Raw genomic sequence first — 19,316 nt, 5'->3', positions numbered from 1 at the left:
GGCTGGACTCCGTTCGTCTCCGACCGGACATTGGCGACCACCACTCAACTTCTTATGGCTGTCTGCATGTTGTCATCCGGGACATTATACGCGAAGAATGGCGGTCTATGGGCTTCATACCTCCTACACCGCGTTCTACACAGTCTTCGGGAGTGCCCTTGCGGGAAATCATTAGGCAGAAGCATCCCTGCTGGCTCTGTGCCTGTACAGGCACCTGCTTCTCGCCCCATATCTACCTACCCTCAAATCTGGCGTGCCTCCCAGCGACGCGCACGCGACATTGGCGCTAACATCTTACGCGTCGGTTGGTGCCACTCCGCCGGTGAACTAACATTCCATGCTTCTGACCCTTTTTCGGTCCACCTGACCGCGCTATCTCCAGGTGCCCCGAACGCCTTCTACTCACCACCGTGGCACTCATCCTGCCCTGTCAGCTACTACTGTAACTATCGCGGCCACATATCTCGTTTCTGCCGAAAGCGCCAGGAAGATGAGCATCGAAACAACATGCGCGAACCGCATTTGTACACTGGGGTCTCTAATCAAGGTCGGCGTTATTCGTCTTCCCCGCACCGTTCCCCATCTCCTTCGGCATCGACTGCACCGCTGAACAGCCGAAACACGAGGTGCCACTTGCCTTCGCCCTTCCGCCATTCCACTTCTCCACTTCGGCCCGCCTAATTCTCCTTTGATATTCATACGGAAAACCAGATGATGCAGTTTCTGGAGGAAAAACTGCATTCGAATTTAGAATTAAAGTTCCTCCATCAGGCCCGTGCATGGTTTCCGTGGAAGTGAAAGAAGTTAGAGTCGATGCTTTGGTGGGCATAGGTGCGACATTGTCTGTGATACGTGCTAATTTGTGTGAACATTTAAAAAAAGTAATGATGGCTTGCATTGGTCCCCATTTACTTCCTGCCCAGCGGAATGTCATTCACCCTTTCGGTTTTTGTACTGTGCGTGTCCAGTTTGCTGCCCTGTCCCGCTGCTCTCACCAACCAATTTTAAGGTGGGATTTCTCTTCATCTGCTTTCACGGCTATTTGTTGTGGACAACGCGTTGTTCAGCTTACTGACACCGACTACATGCTTGACGACCACAATCAGAAGCCACTTCATTTGGTCGATGCGAAAGACATCGAACTTCCGCCACTACAAGAGCAAATTGTCAGCATTTCGTCCAAAGGCATCTATCGCAGTGATGTATTGGTCTTCCCTTCACCACTTTGCATTCGTAAAGACATAGTTCTTCCGTCTGGTGTCGTTCGTTTTTGCAATGGCTCTGCACTTGTCACGGCCGTAAACTCTACAACAGAAACGATTCTACTGCCACAGGGCACTACTGCGGCACATGTTGCTGATTTCAAGCCTGTATTTGTCATACTACTTCAGGTCATCACATCCAAAGAGCCTTCCTTCGGTGAGCATGTTTCTTGCTCCTCCTTTACCACAGCTATCAACAGCGACTTGACAAATTCACAGCCGTAGCAGCTGCTCGCATTGTTACAGAAACACGCAAATTCCTTCGATATTTGCTCGTCTAAGCTGAGCCACACTACTACTACAGCACATCGCATTCAAACAGTTGGGACATCTATCATACATTGGCGACCCAACCGCGTGTCTCTAGCTGAAAGAAAAATCACAGGAGAAAAGGCTGCTGACATGCTTACACGGGAAGTCATCCGTCACTCATCTAGGCCTTGGTCGTCTCGTATTGTTTCGTTCCGCAAAAAGGATGGCTCTGTGCGTTTTTGCGTAGACTACCGGGAGCTCAATAAGATCACACGCAAGGAAGTGTACCCTATGCCACGCATTCATGACGCCCTTGATTTCCTACAAGGCGCGGTATTATTTTCAAGCATCGACTTGCGTTCTGGGTACTGGCAGATTATCAAGCATGAAGACAATAAGGAGAAAATGGCATTCACAACCTTCGACGGGCTATACGAATTCAACGTGATGATTTTCGGGAGTGCAACGCACCCGCGACTTTTTAGCGCATGATAGACGCCGTGCTGTGCGGCCTGAAATGAATAAGTTGCCTTTGCTACCTGGACGACATTACTATCTTTTCGTCAACACTTCCCGAGCGCCTAGAACAATTGGACCAAGTTCTGACGTGCTTTGCCGGCGCCGGGCTCTGAATAAACACTAAGAAATGCTCTTTCGCTGGCACATCTATCTAACACGTCGTTAGGAAATATGGTATTCGGCACGATTCTGACAAGATTTCTGCCGTCTTTCACTTTCCGCGTCCCGAAAGACCAAAGGAGCTTCGCAGTTTTCTTGGCCTCGCCTCCTATTTTCACCGGTTTATCCAGAAATTCGCCTCGATAGTAGCTCCATTACACCAGCTACTTGCTTCCAACGTCCCCTTTGTGTGGTCTCAAGAATCTCAAACGGAATTCGACCTGTTGAAGGGGCCCTCACGTCTGAACCTCTGCTCTGCCACTTTGACGAAGCTGCACCGACTATCCTCCATACCGACGCTAATGGCCTTGGTATAGGAGCCGTTATTCTACAACGCCACAAGTCTTCCCCAGAGAAAGTTGTTGCATATGCCAGTCGCGTCCTCACCCCTCCCGAAAATAACTACACGATAACTGAGCATGAGTGTTTGGCTGTGGTTTGGTTGGTGAAGAAATTTTGTCCCTATCTCCACGGCCGTCACTCCATCATCGTTACGGACACCACGCCTTATGCTGGCTTTCTACACTGAAGAACTTGTCCGGACGCTTGGGTCGGTGGATACTACGCTTGCAGGAGTGCAACTTTGACATAACTTACAATTCAGGTAGTAAACATCAAGACGCTGATGCTTTATCTCGTTGCCCGCTTCCAACTACCCATATCAGCGTTGGTGAGAACTGAACCAGCACATCTACCAAGGTTCATGCGCTCGCATCAATAAGGCAACCATTTTCGGACGACGAGCCAACATTTATTTCCCGCCAGTGGCCCGATTCACACTGCAGACGCATGATGGACCACCTTTTGGGAGCTTTTCACCCACCAAACGCGCGACTTCGGCGTGAACTCCTTCACTTTAAGCTGAACGATGGGGTTCTGTGCCGCCACATTTACCATCCTGACGGTCAGCGCTGGGTTCTTTTACGGCCACGCTCTCTGTGACTTCAGGTGCTCGACGCCTTCCACGAAGACTTGATTGCTAGTTATCTTGGTTTTGAAAAAAACTCTTGACCCCATTCTTTGCCGCTATTACTGGCCTGGCCTTTCTTCTAGCGTAGCGCGGTACGTTGGTTCCTGCGACCCAAGGCAGCGTCGTAAACTCCCGAAGTCTGCACCTGCTGGACTTCTAAACCACTTCCGTGCACTTCAATGCCGTTCGAGGTTGTTGGTGCCGACCTTTACGGACCTCTCCCGTCACGAATGCTGGCAAACGATGCTGGTGACCATCGCGGACCACCTGGCATGCTACGCTGAGACGTCCTCTGTTATTAGCGGCTCATCCACGGAAGTTGCAGACTTCATTCTTCACGCCATAATCTTGCACCATGGGGCTACTCGTGTACTGCTTAGTGACCGTGGCAAAGTGTTACTGTCACAAATGGTGATTGAAGTACTGCGTGCTTCTGGAAATACTCAAAACACAACTTCAAGCTACCACCCTCAGACAAATGGTCTCACATAAGGATTTCATTGTACCCTTGCTGACATAACAGCCCTTTACGTCCAACCCAACCACAAAAACAGGGATACTCTTTTACAATTTCTTACCTTCGCCTACAACACCGCAGTTCAGCGAACAACTTCCTACTCACCATTTTACCTCGTGTACGGACGCACCCCGGCTACCTTTTTCGACATCTCCTTCTTTAACAGCCATAACAATTTATGTCAGTCTTCTAGCGAAGAATGCATTTCCCGCTTGGCCCAGTCTCGCCATCAGGCTCCCATCAATACTGAGGCGAGACAGCACGAGCGGAAGATCATCTATGACGCATCCCATGGCGTTGTGTATTTCCAACCTGGTGACGAGGTGCTGGTTTTGACACCTATTCACACTCCTGGTCTCTGTGACAAATTCCAACCGCGCTTCATTGGGTCATACATTGTTTTAGAACAGACTGCGCTGGTAAATGATCGTGTGACACCACTTGTCGCCCCAACATAGTGCCGTTATCGCACAGAGTTTGTCCTCGTTTCTCACATGAAACCTTTCACGCGACGTTCCCCATCACTTACGGCGGCCAAGGTGTCTGCTTCCAAGTGGGGGGAATTAGTGTGGGCGATTGTTACTTACAGCGTTCTCATTCCTGCAGGATCATGATCACCATCAATCGCTTGTCTTCTTGTCCTCATGGCCACTCTGTGGCATCATCATCGTCATCGCCTGTGTACGGGCTCTGCCGGTTCGTTTTGCGAGGTTCTTTCTCGAATAAACGCAGTTGCAATCAAGACTACCAAGACTTCATAATATATATATATATATATATATATATATATATATATATATATATATATATATATATATATATATCCTTCGGAGACCGATATTCACCAGAGTATGAAGAAGATCGGTCTCCGAAGTGTATACTTATTTTCCTTTAATTTTACGGCTCCCAAAGTCCTCGTATTATATATATATATATATATATATATATATATATATATATATGACCTAACTGAGAAGCATGCCAAGGAGTGTATAGGAAAGGGAAGTTATTACACCAATTGTAATGTAAATGTTGAGAAAGAAAAGTGAGTGAAAATATAAATTAACATGAGCAGGAACCGAACCAAACCTGCGACCAGTGCTGTTAAGTTGTATACTGGGACTATTCGTCAGCTGCCAGCTCGTAATAAGTTCCCGTGCTACGTGACGCCAAACCGGGTTATAAAGAGTGTAGCACACTCGCCTCTATGGCTACAGGTGGCACTGAGCGACACTCCCACGTTTGAATTCATATGTAAACCCAATAAATTGACTGAGGGGGGGAGGATAGCCGGCGTGGTAGCTCAGTGGTAGAGCATCGAACGCGTTATTCGATGGTCGCAGGTTCGGTTCCTGCTCAAGGCAAGTTATCTTTTCACCCACTTTTCTTTCTTCACATTTACATTACAATTGGTCTAATAACTTACCCTATACATTTCTTGACATGATCGTTGATTCGATTCCTGCTCACGGAAAGCTATTTTTTCACCCACTTTTCTTTCTTGTTATTTACATTACGATGGTTCTTAGAGCTTCCTGTATAAATTTCTTGGCATTATTGTCTGTTACTTCTCATTATTATTGTCTCAAAACACAGAAAAGCTAGCCCTTAGGTATACACATCTTTCCCTAAATTCATTAAGGAGGGTCTCGTACTGAGAGACTTGGTGCTGTTAGGTTGTATACGCGGGACTATTGGTCAGCTGCCATCTCGTAATAACTTCACGTGGTACGTGACGCCACACAGGCTCATTAAAGAGTGTTCCACACTCGCCGCCAAGGCTACAGGTGGCGCTGACTGACAATACTACGTTTAAATTCACAGATAAACCTAATAAAGTGGCTGAGGGAATAGCCGCCGTGCTAGCTCAGTGGTAGAACATTTATCGCGTTATTCAAAGGTTGTAGGCTCGATTCCCGCTCACGGCAAGTTATTGGTTCCCCCCCTTTTTTTCTTCTCAATTACATTATATTGGTTTAATTAGCTTCCCATATACATTCTTTTGCATAATTTTCTGTTAGAACTCAATAATGTTGTGTCAAAACACGGAAGAACGAGCCCTTAGGTATACACTTCTTTCCCTTATATATATATATATATATATATATATATATATATATATATATATATATATAGGTAAAACTAACACCATGAGAAATTTCAGACAGAATTACTAAGTACCACAACAGATATATTTCAAAAAAAAACAAACGAGCACCTTCCATCAAATATAAAAGAGTAGGAAAGACGCAAAAGAAATAAATATAATAAATAACACAAATATGGCTGGCTACAAGAAAAGAAGTACAGCTTAACTTTTTTCTTCACGCTGTTTTATTATTCTTCTAAATGTTCACGAATATAGCTGTTTTGTGGTGTAGATAAGGTATTTGATATGATGATGTTTGCTTATGATAGGTTGTTCCAAATAAAGGCAATCGAAAGCGATCAAAGCATCGTAGGGAGTATGGCTTGCGTAGTCATGCTTCATATAAGTGCTAACGGTGTTTCTTAATTCATTATTGACATATAAGCTATGTTTAGGATTGTATGATTGCTAGAGAGTAAGTTTCTGAAGCTTGGAATGGTTTCTAAAGCTTGGAAAAATGGAAAAGGTTGTTCTCTAGGCTGCAGGTTTCCTATTATCGTACAAACCTTTCTTGTATAACAAACAATCTGTCTAGACTGGTTTTTGAAGTACGCCAAATGAAAGTACAGTAATATAAGTACGAATTACCTAAAAAACAAAATAGCTGAAGCTTCAACCAATTTTGGAACTAGGCACCTAAGTTTGTTTAAAACAGAAAGTGATCGAGACTTATTGGCATGTTCTATATTATTTTGATGTGCCCAACTGAGGTGCTCATTAAAATATACACCCGGAAACTTAAGAACAGGACTGGTTGGATTTCATTTTTTAATCCAAAAAGAAATCTTGTAATCTTCAAACTTGTTCTTGCTGCTTCTAAATAAGATAAAATCAGTTTATCCAGCATCAAATTGCAGTTGGTTCTAATATAGCTAATAATAGAGTGAGACCAGGCAATCATTCGCTTTCTTCGCCAGATCTTTTAAACAGCGGCAAGAGAAGAACAAGCCTGTATCGTATGCTTGCATAACGGTAGAAGAAGCCACTGGCACGTGAACGATATCATTTATATCAACATTAAATATTAGAGGTACCAGCATAGAATCCTGAGGCACATCTAGAGTTATTGTTCTAATTGCTATATATAGCCGTGAACACATGTATATTGTAATCTGTCTGTTAACTAGCTACAAAATAACACAAAAGTCATACCTCTAATGCCATAATGAGGAATGTTTTAAACAAAATATTATGCTTAATCAAGCCGAATGCATTTCAAAAATCTAAAAATAATTGCAGGGTGAATTACTTGCACTCTATATTTTTAGCGATTTGATCTTTTACGCCAAATAATTCCATTTATGTAGATTTTTTCGCTCGAAAGCAAAATTGCTCACCGACAAGTATTTTATGAACATCGAGAAACTTGGTTATCCTTGTTTTTATTACGTTTTGTAACGCTTTCTAGCGTAAGAGTAACACAAATATCGGGTGGGAATTATTCAAATCACTGATAGAGTCTCCTTTGTGTAACACTGTTACCCTCGCAGTTTTCATAGCTGCTGGGAAGTTGGTTGTAACTTGCGCTCCCTTAAAATTAGGCTGTGAAGGTGCAGCAAGTAAAATGGCAACGAAGTTTATTGACATAACTTTAATTTCATCGTTCCTGGCACCAATATTTTGTTTAGCCTAATAAGAAAATAATAGATCTCCAGTTCACTACATGGCTATAGAAATAGAGGATTCTTACAACATGAAGTTATGTATGTTTCAACGACTAATCACTTGGCGGAAGATAAATATGTACCTGAAGTTAAAAAGTATAAATTGAATCTATGTAACAAAGCATCTTTACTTCATGAGACACCATAAGGCACCAATGTACTAGAAATGCAATTCTGTTCTTGACCAAATAGGGAACGTAATGAGTTCCGAACCTTTTTTGGGGTCATCGGAAACAGCAAGGAATCTGTTTTTAAAATATTCAGCCCGAACTTTTTTGAGGTCAGAGTTTAACTTGTTTCTCACATCTTTATACTCGTGAAGAAGCGCTAAATTTTAGGTTAATAAACTGATGGTGCACGATATCTCGGGCCTAATTTTCTCCGATGTAACTCTTTTCTTACCCATAGTTTATTACTTTTTTGTGTATTTAGGCATAAAGTTTAGGGAAAGCTTCCACGTAGCAACACTTGACGTGTAGCAGGAATCTGTCGTATGAGAAGCTTGGGTTTTCTTCCTTAACGTTTGTCCAGTCGAAAAGCTCGATCATTGAGTGAAAAGCAGAGAGTGATGGTTCATCAAACCTTTGATAAGGAACAGGAGCAGTTCAACGTATTTTTGAGCAGGAAATATTCAGCAAATGAGTAGGTGGTCACTCAAATTGCTCGCGAAAATTCCAGAAGTAACATCACTTTTATCAAAGCTGGTAGCACAAAGATCAATCAAAGTTTCACCTAATCCTGTAATTCTAGTTGGCGAATATATTAGATTTCCACAGGAGTATGATTCGATCAAGTTAAATTATTGATCTCATGTGTAGTGTTTCTCAATATATTATTAATAAAATCACCAACAACAACATTAGGCGACATTCTTGAAGAGACGTATCCAAACAGGAAAGTACTATATTCAAATAAAGGTTTAGTATCTTATGAAGGGGGCCGGTAAACCCAAGCAGTAACTGTTCTTACGCTCTTCACAACAACGGATTCATAACTTGTGGTAACACGCAAAAATACACCAAGCACATCATAAGTAATGCCATCCTTTATATACAAAAAGCTTCCTCCACCTCTACAATTTGATCTATAGACACCTTCTGATCTATAACCCAAAAAGTGCACAACATCCGGATCATTCTGAAACTAAGTTTCCGTAAATGCCATGAAGTTAAAATTGTAGTCAAGCGACTAAAATATCCATCAATTTTTAGTGGTTTGTTCTTCAAGCTTCTTATATTTACGTGGAAAACAGGCATGCTATAATTTTCACTGCTCACGTTATGTACTGAAGAATTTTACGAAGAAACATCGTGATGCACAATCTTGCTGTAGTCAGCCATCGAAGCGAAAATGCCATAAAAGGAGAGCAATAAAGCGGCGCAGGTATATGCGTTGAAGCGATTTTATCAAGATCTGCTTCGCATTCGGTGCACCACGCACGCTGGCCAGAAGCTTTATCTACGAATTGTTTCGCATCCTTCTGCCTCACTTAATCGAAGTTCATTTCTCGGGCCTTTGCCCTCGTCATCCAGAGAATTTTTTTAAGAGGATAGTCCATCTTAGGGACCTTCTACGCAAAAATTTTGGTCTGTCTGTCTGTCTGTCTGTCTTTCTGTCTTTCTGTCTGTCTGTCTGTCTGTCTGTATAATTGTCTGTTTGTCCGCTTTTAACTATACCTCAAACGGTGGACATCATCCGGCGCGCCCACCAATATTGCTCAAGCTTTAGCGTTCACACTTGTGTGATTGTCAAAGAAAGAGCAATTATTGCACATAACTGAGGCACCATACCAACACGTCAATAGTCTGTGCGTGCATCTTATTACTAGGTAGGCCATGCATAAGTAATTCGAAGGGCCATAGCGCCTATGAAGCTGCGCTGATTATGCAATGCTTGTACGAAAAGGCAAGTGTTTCCAACGCTTTGCTAAGGCGACACGGTAGTGGCGCCTGCGCGTCGCCTTGCGTATTGCACCTTATCACCACCGAGACGGGCGCGCACGCCGCGAGCTTCGTTTTTCAAAGTAACTGCCAGATAGCGCTCGTGTTTCACGTGTGACGCGACTTGATGCGCTAGTTTGCCTCTGCTGCCTGCTAGAGACACTCTAACGCAGCGCCTCCGGAATGCTATTCACCAATTTTTTTTGCGCTGCCATCGGCCATACCATGCTGAATGCGCCGGTTGTCGTTCGATTTTTTTTTGCGCAGAACATCAAATAAACGTTTTTTTTTTCAGTTTCTTCAGGCGCAAGACAATTGTTTTTAGACGACATTTGCAGTGTAACATGCCGTTATGGGGCCTATTTTTTATTTCTGCGGCGTCACATTGTCTCTCAATTCAACCGCAAGTTTAGCATCTCTAAGTTTAGTTCTCTCGGACAACCACTTATCACGTAAAGTGAAACGAGCTATAATAGAGTGGGATTGTTCCTAGGCTATGCTGGCAGTCTGTGTAACGCCTTAAGGTCAGTGCGGTTCAGCGCGAGAAAGCGAAGTTTATTAGCCAGTTGACGACTCCTTCAAGCAAATTCTCTTTATCCACAACCGCCATACTCTGTATTTCTAAATTATGTCGTCTACTGTATTGTTTGAGAGCAGTCACTTGTTTTTTTTAATTTGGAAACTTCCTGCACAATGTTAGTCAATTCCACAATTTAAACTTTCTCTTTAAGGCTTACGATTTCAGCGGATTGCTTTTTCATTTCTGCAAGCCCCATGTCGTACTGTTCTGATTGGTGCTCAATCGAGTGATCCAGTTTGTCAAGAGTTTACTTGACATAAAAAAGGGCATCAACCCTGCTCTCGATGATTAATAACGGAGCCAACTTTTTCTTAATTTTAATGAGCACTTTTTGGGTGTTTTTTTTCATCTCTCAAGCCACCCTTCTCTCCAGACTGATTGCTACGAGCATCTGAGACGACGCATGTCTGGCACTTCCATGTTTTTTTATCATGTCATCGTTAGACTTGAAGGCAGCTTTCGTTAAACCCGAGCGTGAACCTAAATGATAACCGTAGTTACACTCGGAGCACGTTCGACACAAGGCATAGTCTATAAAAGCCTCACTTCAAACCAAACGAAAGTCAGACATGTCTGTTTACCTGGCACAGGGGTTAAAACAAACTACAGCTCAGAATGTACAATAGATGCATCAGCGGTGGTGGCAATACGTTTATTGTAGTCAGTGAACAGAGAAATAAAAAAACAACCTGCTAAAGCAGAAGTTAACAATTACTGAAGATGCAGACGTCTTTTTCGTGGCCACCGCCGCTGAACAAATTCCCGTCGATAGGACTTCCACCGTCTTTTCACTTGTCCAGGGGTGACGTAGGAACGGTGCGCGTTGAAATCGTGGTCAATAATGGCTCCTAGGTGGATGCTACAGCAGGCAGTTGGCTTTCTTGAGTCTGGCTGATTTCCTGACGAGGAGAATTCGCAAAAGCAGGAGGTAACGATCACTCAAGATTGAAACGTCTTTTCCGTTGCCAACACCGCTAAGCAGTCTGGCCGTCTACAAGATTTACGCCGTGTTTAAACTCTTCCAGGGGGTTACGTAGGAACAGTGGGCATGAAAATTGTGGTCGATAATGGCTCCTATCTATAAGCCACACCAGGCAGTTGGCATTCTGGAGTCTGGATAATTTTCTAACAAGCAGTATTTGTAAAAGCAGAGGGTAACGATCACTTAAGATTCAGACGTCTTCGTTACTACCACCACTCAGCAAATATAGCAGCGACAATCTGTAACAGCGATCATTGTTCCTACCTAGCTATAAGCCCACATAGTTTACTATGACTGATTGCCATAACAAATGTTGTGTCAACGTTTGGAGTTCGCAATATGACTAATCTATGTGCGCAGCTTTACAACGAAAACGGGAGTGCCAGCGAGCTTTCTGCGGAGCTCACCGAGTGTTCAGCGACATCACTTGTACCAAATGTTACGGCTACCTCTGGCAAGGTGAGTCCATGAGTCATCTCGCACTTCCTCTCATGTCATTTTACTTATTCAAAAGGAACAGAAACTAAGGTATGGTGACATGAAAATTAGACGTGTAGACATGCAATCAACATGAAGCCATTTGCCATGTCGGTTATAACGCCTTATATGGCTCTACGGTGGCGTAGACTTTCAACTTTTATGTTCTGTTGTTTTGTTCACTGGCGACCTAAATCTAGCCGTATCGGCTCCCTCATCTTTTACTCCAGTCGCAGAAAATATACAATGTGTACGGGCCTTCAGCTGCCTACACTGTCAGCCGTGAGAAAACTTGGTACCCACACCATATATAGCAGTTCTTGTCAAGTAGTGGCCCTTGAACATTATGATGAAAACTTTGGGTGCATGCTGAGGTTGGGATAGGGTCTAAGACAGAATGATGGTAGGTGGCTCCTGTGCCAGTGTTTATTACATAACCAGAAGAAATTTAGCTGCATATGAGCAGAAGAGGTTCCAATACTGTGATAGAAGCTTAACTATCTAACATATCTCAATTCCAGAAAAAATAACTTATGAGAAGCTAACCTATGGGCTGTGGCATACTTTTCTTCTTCTTCTGGCACGACACACTTGGGACATAAACTAGTAGTGGGTAGTCTGCTGAGGAGAAAAAAAGAAGAAGTTGGAACAATGGCGGAGACGCATTAATAAACCGCGCTGTGTTTTCAGAAGCGCGTTTCAGAGTGCTATATTTATTGGTGACACGGACTACGAACGTGACCTTCCATGGAGCAGCGTGAGCATCTCGACAGCCTCAGCCCTGGTACCGCTGCCACTGCACCCGGCCATGTACCCTCTTTGGGTGTTGTTGGAGGTACTGCTACCATGACGCTACCACAGCTGTGGCTTGCCGATCCCTCCTCACGGTTCATTCAAGTCGAGAACAAGTTCCGCATTCATGGCATCACGTCAGAAAATCGCAAGCATGAGCTCCTCGTTCAAGCGTTGCCGCCACAGGCAATGGCCGAAATACGCGACATCCTCGTGGGTCCGCCTGGTGACACTCCATATACGACAGTCAAACAGGCTCTTCTTCATTGACTCGTTCCGCCTAAGCATCGGCGCATTCAGCAGTTTCTGTGCAACGAAGAGCTCGGGGACCACCGTCCCACACAGTTTCTACGTCACCTGCAGCACCTGCTTGGAAACCAGCCGGACGGCTCGGAAACATCCATACTACGTGAGTTGTTTCTACAGCGTCTTCCACCTACCATGAGAATGGCTCTTGTCCCAGCTCAGGATAAGCCGCTGTCGGAGCTGGCAGAAATGGCCAATGACATGATTGACGTTGCTCCGGCAGTCATAAACGCTGCCAACACCTCTCCAATTTCCGAAGCAGATTCCCTTCGAGAAACGGTAAAAGATCTCGCAGCTGAAGTCTCCAACTTGCGTCTGCAATTGCTGAGCATTCGCAACTTAAATGACCAGCCTCGTCCACATCGACCATCTCTCACGTCGGCTGCTCCGCAACGGCCCCTCCACCTGCCCGAGCACTGCTTTTCACCGCAAATTACATGCTATTATCACCGCCGTTTTCGTGCCGAGGCTCGCAAATGTGTGCCACCATGCTCTTGGCGCACGGGAAACGCTCCGGTCGATCGTCAATAACAGCGGCGGGCGATCAAGGCCAAGCATCAAGCCACCTCTTCCACATCACCGACAAAACCACAGGTCTGCGCTTGCTGGTGGACACTGGAGCAGACGTCAGCATAATTCCAGCGTCCAAAACTGACCGGCGTCCAAAACTGACCTTCGCTAAAAGTCACCTTCTTTACAAGCGATCAATTCTTCGGTCATTTCAACTTACGGACAGAAGTCTCTGACCCTTGATCTCGGTCTTAAGAGGAAACTGCAGTGGTTATTTTGGATAGCAGACGTACGCTACGCAATCTTAGGCGCTGATTTCTTAAGGCATTTTCATCTGCTCGTGGATATGAACCGCTGTCGCCTGGTGGATAGCTATACCGGCTTATTGGTCACTGGTTTTCTGTCACACGCTACGGCCCTAAACCCCACTTTCGTGAAACCGCCCACGTCACCATGTACAGGTCTGTTCAACGAGTTTCCGGAAATAACAACGCAGTCTCACATGAATAAGATCCCCAAGCACACTGCGATCCACTGCATCGTTCCCACAGGCCCACCGGTTCATTGCCGCTCTCGCAGACTTGGCCCTGATAAAGTTTGAATTGCTCGCAACGAGTTTGAGCATATAATACAGTTGCAAATCATTCGTCCGTCATCAAGCTCATGGTCGTCGGCGCTACACATGGTTTCCAAGAAGAACAATGACTGGCGACCCTGTGGTGATTATCGAGCTCTCAATGCAGTCACCATTCCAGATCGATATCCGTTACCCAGTATTCAAGACTGTACTGCTTTTTTAACCGGCACAACTGTATACTCGAAGATTGATCTTGTGAAACCTTATCACCAGATCTCCGTTGAGCCTTCTGACATCCTCAAAATTGCAATAATTACACCATTTGGGCTCTGTGAGTATTTAAGAATGCCTTTCGGTTTCGGAAACGCAGCTCAGACATTTCAGCGTTTTATAGACGAAGTCACAACGGGCTTGCCGTTTTGTTTCGCCTATATCGACGATCTTTTCGTTGCCAGCAAGGACGTTGAAACGCCCAAGGCACATCTACGTCAGCTTTTCACTCGACTGCGTGATTACGACCTTGTCATCAATGTAGAAAAGTGTCATTTTGGAGTCTCGGAGATAGCATTCCTCGGACATCAGATCACTAAAGATGGCATCACTCCTCTACCTGACAACATTCAAGCTATCCTCAAGTACCCGTCTCCCACGTCCATACGCAGTCCGCGACGTTTTCTCGGACTCGTCAATTTTTATCGCCGCTTCATCCCTACAGGCTCTACACTGCTGCAGCCTCTGGAAGCACTACTCCCGACTTCGCAAGTCGAGTCAGCCGCACTTCCCTGGGACACGGTTGCGGATCAAGCTTTTGCCGCCGTTAAGACCAAGCTCGCCCAGGCCACCCTACTCCACCACCCTTCACCAACTGCTTCCACTAGCCCCATGGTGGACGCTTCTTCAGAAGCAGTTGGGGCCGCTCTTAATCAATGGTCAATGGTGCATGGGCTCGAATTTCCTTCTTTTCCCGCAAGTTACGCGACACTGAGCGCCGATATAGTACTTTCGGACGGGAGCTCCTCGCGGCCTACCTTGCGGTGAAGCATTTCAGGTACTTCCTTGAAGGGCGACAATTTGCCATTCTTACCGTCCACAAGCCCCTTCTTTCGGCTTTACGTTCCTGCAGTGCCACGCACACTCCTAGAGAACTTCTACACCTTGATTTCATTGCCGAATTCGCCACAGACATACGCTATGTAAAAGGCAGCTTTAACAGCGCAGCGGACGCTCTCACTCGTATTACCATCAATGCCACGACAGGCACCACCGACTTTTCATTGTCCTCGCTCGCGGACGCACAGGCATTAGACGATGAGCTTCCACGACTCCAATCCTCTACTTCCCTCCGACTAGAACAAGTCAACTTTCCCGACAACGACGTTACGCTCTGGTGCGATGTATCACACAGCTGCACTCGTATCTATGTTCCTTCACAGCTTCGTCGTGCTGTTTTTGACACCCTCCACTCCATCTGCCATCCAGGTGTAAGAGCTACGCAACATCTGGTCACTAAACGCTATGTCTGGCCGCGCATACGCGCTAACATTCGTGACTGGGTTCGCACTTGCAGAGCATGTCAGCGTATCAAGGTGCAAGGGCACACCAAGCCTCCATGGGGAAAATTCTCTCTCCCTCATGTACGTTTCGAAAGCATTCATTTGGACATTGTCGGGCCATTACCTCCATGTCGGGGAAATACGTACTTGCTTACGTGTATTTACAGGTACACTAGGTGGCCTGAAGCAGCTCCAATGCCTGACATCACGGCAGAAAGAGTTGCTCGTACCTTTCTTGCTACCTGGATTAGCCGTTTTAGTGTACCATCGAGGGTGACTACTGATCGGGGCAGACAGTTTGAGCCAGCGCTTTTCACCTCTGTCTCATCTCTACTGGGTTGTGCGCGTATTCGCACAACTGCGTATCATCCAGCATCAAATGGCTTAGTGGAGAGACTCCACCGTCTTCTAAAAACAGCACTCGCCTCGCATCCTCACGCCAAAGATTGGGTATCACACCTCCCCATCGTTCTTCTCAGCCTGCGTTTTAACACTTCGGCCAGAACTTGCTTGCTCTGTAGCCGAGATGGTTTATGGCTGCACACTCCGTTTGCCTGGTGACCTCGTCAGCCCCGTTAAAACGCAGAGTTTTTCGGATCCATCTTCTTTCGTCCAGCGTCTGCGGACCTTTATGCAAAACTTGCGCCCATCACCAACTTCAGCTCACACTAAGAACGACGTTTTTCTGCCGGCAAACCTACAGACATCTTCACACGTTTTTGTTCATGTCGATGCGTCTCGCCGTGCTCTTCAGCCTCGCTATGACGGTCCTTTCTCAGTCATCAAGCGTTCTGAACATCATTTTACAATCCTGCGTAATGGGCATGAAGACACAGTCAGCATTGAAAGAATCAAGCCGGCACCCATTCTGACAACCTCCGTCTGATCATTTTTTTTCTTCAAGTGCCCACGGCCACTTGTCTGGAGGAAGGGCCTATCTGTGGCATACTTCTCTTCTTCTTCTGGCACGACACACTTGGGACATAAGCGAGTAGTGGGTAGTCTGCTGAGGCGAAAAAAAGAAGTAGTTGGAACAATGGCGGAGATGCATTAATAAACCGCGCTGTGTTTTCAGAACCGCGTTTCAGAGTGCTATAGGACTTCTGGCGTGTGGTAATAGCCTAAAGCGGTGCTGCGACAGTCCTTCAGGAAGCGTCATACGGTAACGCAAAAGAGTAGTACTATTTTAAACAGCCTGTTGTGACGTTTTAACATGAGAGAGTCCTCACAGCCATTGTACCCTCAAGCATAGTACTCGTATTATCATCGCGAAGCCGAGGAAGATGCCCTTCGGACTTGTTCTTTTCACCTTCACATGGTAGACATCAAGGCCGGGGTACCCCACTTTGAAGTAATCATCTGGTACCAATGCGCAACTGCGCAGGCTCTTTGTCTGCCTACTTACCTACCTTATTGCTGGTGTTCCACATTACTTAACGGTGATCGAGGCTGAACGTTGCGTAACCGCACGACTAACTCGTGTCTTTTTTTTCTCTGTCGTTGTCAGAGTTATTTCTTCTGCATCACGAAGGATTAGATTAAGAGTCAAGAAATAGTTTTGTCCCAACGATCGCTGCACCAAGTAGGGCTGAATAGACCAGGAGGTGCTCGCTGAGGCATTCGTCTTCCCTGCACACCGCTACTGACCACTCACCTGTCATCATGCTCACCTGCAATAAGCAATAGCCACAAATATTCACTTTTGCCCACACATATAACTAACTTCAGTACTCTCTTTTACAAACAGAGCGATGACTTCCACATGCTATTGTTCTGTTGTTGTCTACAAAAGGCGGAACGTGAGAGCTCTTTCAACAATACAAAGGGCTTTGCGCATTTGTTGAACATAAATGCGCAAAATGATGACGGTGGTGCCACAAACAGCGAATTTCTTCTACGGAAATTGTGTATCTACAAGAAAAAATAAGAAGCGAAAGTGATATTCGCTAGTGTTGTTCTGGACACGCAAAGCTAATCGCTTATCGCGGGATTCGGGCGCTTTACACCTCCCGTGCTTCTTGCACAAGCTTCCTTCGAAGTTACAATGGATAAAGAGAGCGCGAATGTCGACTCGATCGATTTCGCAGCCGCATTTATGGAGAGGCGTGCTGCTCACACAACCAGAAGTAAGAATCGCGACAGCTGATCGCACTCATCTTGCTTATACTTGGTGCTATTTGTTTCGTGCGTCTTTCTGTTTCGGTAGCGCCCTTCAAGTGTCGAGCTGGACGTGCGCTTGTTCATGCTGTCCTTTGTGTGCTCATTTCGTTCATGATTTCAGCTTGAGGTGCGTGCCGCAAGTTTCAAGCTGTTTGACATTCATCACGTGACATTTGAATTTGTTGCTATAGCATTCACTACTTTGTCTTTCCAGCGGAACAGTGTACAATAAGCGCTCAACTACCTCTGTGAAGACGCGTTCCACTTTTGTCTTATAGCGATTCCTAAAAAAGTCACAACTTTGCCGCGAAGGCACATATAATAATGCGATAACAACGAATTGGAATGTCACGCGAAGAACGGCAAGCAGATCGAAACGTGGCCGTTCACACACAAATGACGCACAAAACGTACCCGAAGGTACCGGTGAACGTGATTAGGTCCGAGTTCTTTGCTTGTTAGAAAAGTGATCTCTTTTCGCCAACGGAGGCTGTGCAGTGAATGCACTGACATTTGTGTGCCCGGTAACTACAACAGAATCATTTCGGTGAAATTCTAAGGTGTACAATTCTCACATCACAAGATAAGCGCGCGTCACCGTGTCGTGACGATCTGGCGATGCGCACTCATTGCGCCTTCTCGTTAGTATTGCTGAAAACACGACAGTTCCCTACAGATCGCTATCGGTAAGTGGTGGATATAAATTGCTAGCAGTTTCAAAGTTGGAGGGCCTCACCACAGTGGTCAAGTGGCTGAGGTAACTGGCCGCTCACGCGCGGGTCGTGGGATGGAATCCGGGTTGCGGCGGCTGCAGTTTTGATGGAAGCCAAAATGCTGTAGGCCCGTGTGCCAAGATTTGGATGCACGTTAAAAAAGCCCAGGTGGTCGAAATTTCCGGAACCCTCCACTACGGCGCCTGTCATAATCATATATTGGTTCTGGGACGTTAAACATTACATATGAATCTATCAGATTAATGTTGGAGGATGTGCTCCATCGTGACTGAGTGGCTCAAGTTACTCACTCAGAATTAGGGAAACAAACGTTTGACTCCACGCACCGAAGTTTCTTTTTCTGGCATATCTTTCTTTATTGTGTTTTCTAGTTTTGCAAATTAAACCCAACTTCTTTATATGTACATCATCATCGTCGTCATCATCATCATCATCATCATCATTATGTGTTTCTCATGCATCCTTATTGTTCTCGTGTATTCTTGGTTCATCGTAGCTGTCGGCTGCCGGGCCCTTGAGCCAAAAAAATAGTCATGCAAACCAAGACCTCATAATCTATATAAGTGCGTTTACATGTACGGCAAATGGCAGCGGACACCGACCCTGTCGCCGGCGGCGAATTTCAGCCGAGGGTGTTAATATAATCGCTGTCCCAATAAAAAAAGATAAGCCATACTTTTGTTTCCAAGCCCGTGCCAATGCTCCCATTCCAAGTCACCCTTCGTTCGGGTTCACTCAGGGTGAGTGGAGTACCCTCTAGTTTAGGGAGGGTTCGTTGTGCAAAGACAGCTAATAGAATGCCTCGATTTGCGTGTGCCTCTGTTTCGATGAAGAGGACACCTTTCGAAAGACTGCGTACTTCCTGGTTGCCATAGGGGTTTAAATGTGTCGGGTGGGTCCCAGACACTAGCGCGGAAACGGTGCTGTAAGCACGGGGTCATTGGCGTATTGGGATCCACTATTTTGCTGCTGCGAGCCACTGTGTACTAGCTAACACGCAAAAGACCAGCGGATGTTTCATTTCCCTTGTAACAACGAGCGAAGAAAAAATTGGGATACACAAGTGAAATATGGCGGTTGGCATTCGACCGATAGCGCCAACATGTGTGAGCTCAGTTGTTGACTTGCCCAGCACGTGGCTATGCATTTTATAATCGCCGGCAGTTAGCACGCTGTTTAAAAAAAACATTTGTTTGTGTTGTGATAGCTGTAT

The 19,316-nt window shown here is 45.5% G+C and overlaps 1 protein-coding gene across 4 annotated transcripts in view; it reads left to right on the top strand.

The window, feature by feature from the left end:
• LOC119163083 (atlastin-3) overlaps positions 1–19,316 on the top strand; it is a 211,358-nt gene that overhangs the window by 135,860 nt on the left and 56,182 nt on the right. For all 4 annotated transcript variants that reach the window (XM_075874259.1, XM_075874258.1, XM_037415019.2 and 1 more), the window contains one exon: positions 11,355–11,453. In XM_075874259.1, the coding sequence (XP_075730374.1) occupies positions 11,355–11,453 (99 nt within the window). The remainder of the gene's footprint in view (positions 1–11,354; positions 11,454–19,316) is intronic.

This window comes from Rhipicephalus microplus, chromosome 9, assembly GCF_043290135.1.
Source record: "Rhipicephalus microplus isolate Deutch F79 chromosome 9, USDA_Rmic, whole genome shotgun sequence".
In the NCBI taxonomy this organism is placed as follows: domain Eukaryota; kingdom Metazoa; phylum Arthropoda; class Arachnida; order Ixodida; family Ixodidae; genus Rhipicephalus; species Rhipicephalus microplus.
Note: the sequence above shows the minus strand (reverse complement) of the source record. Positions and strands in the feature narration are given on the sequence as shown.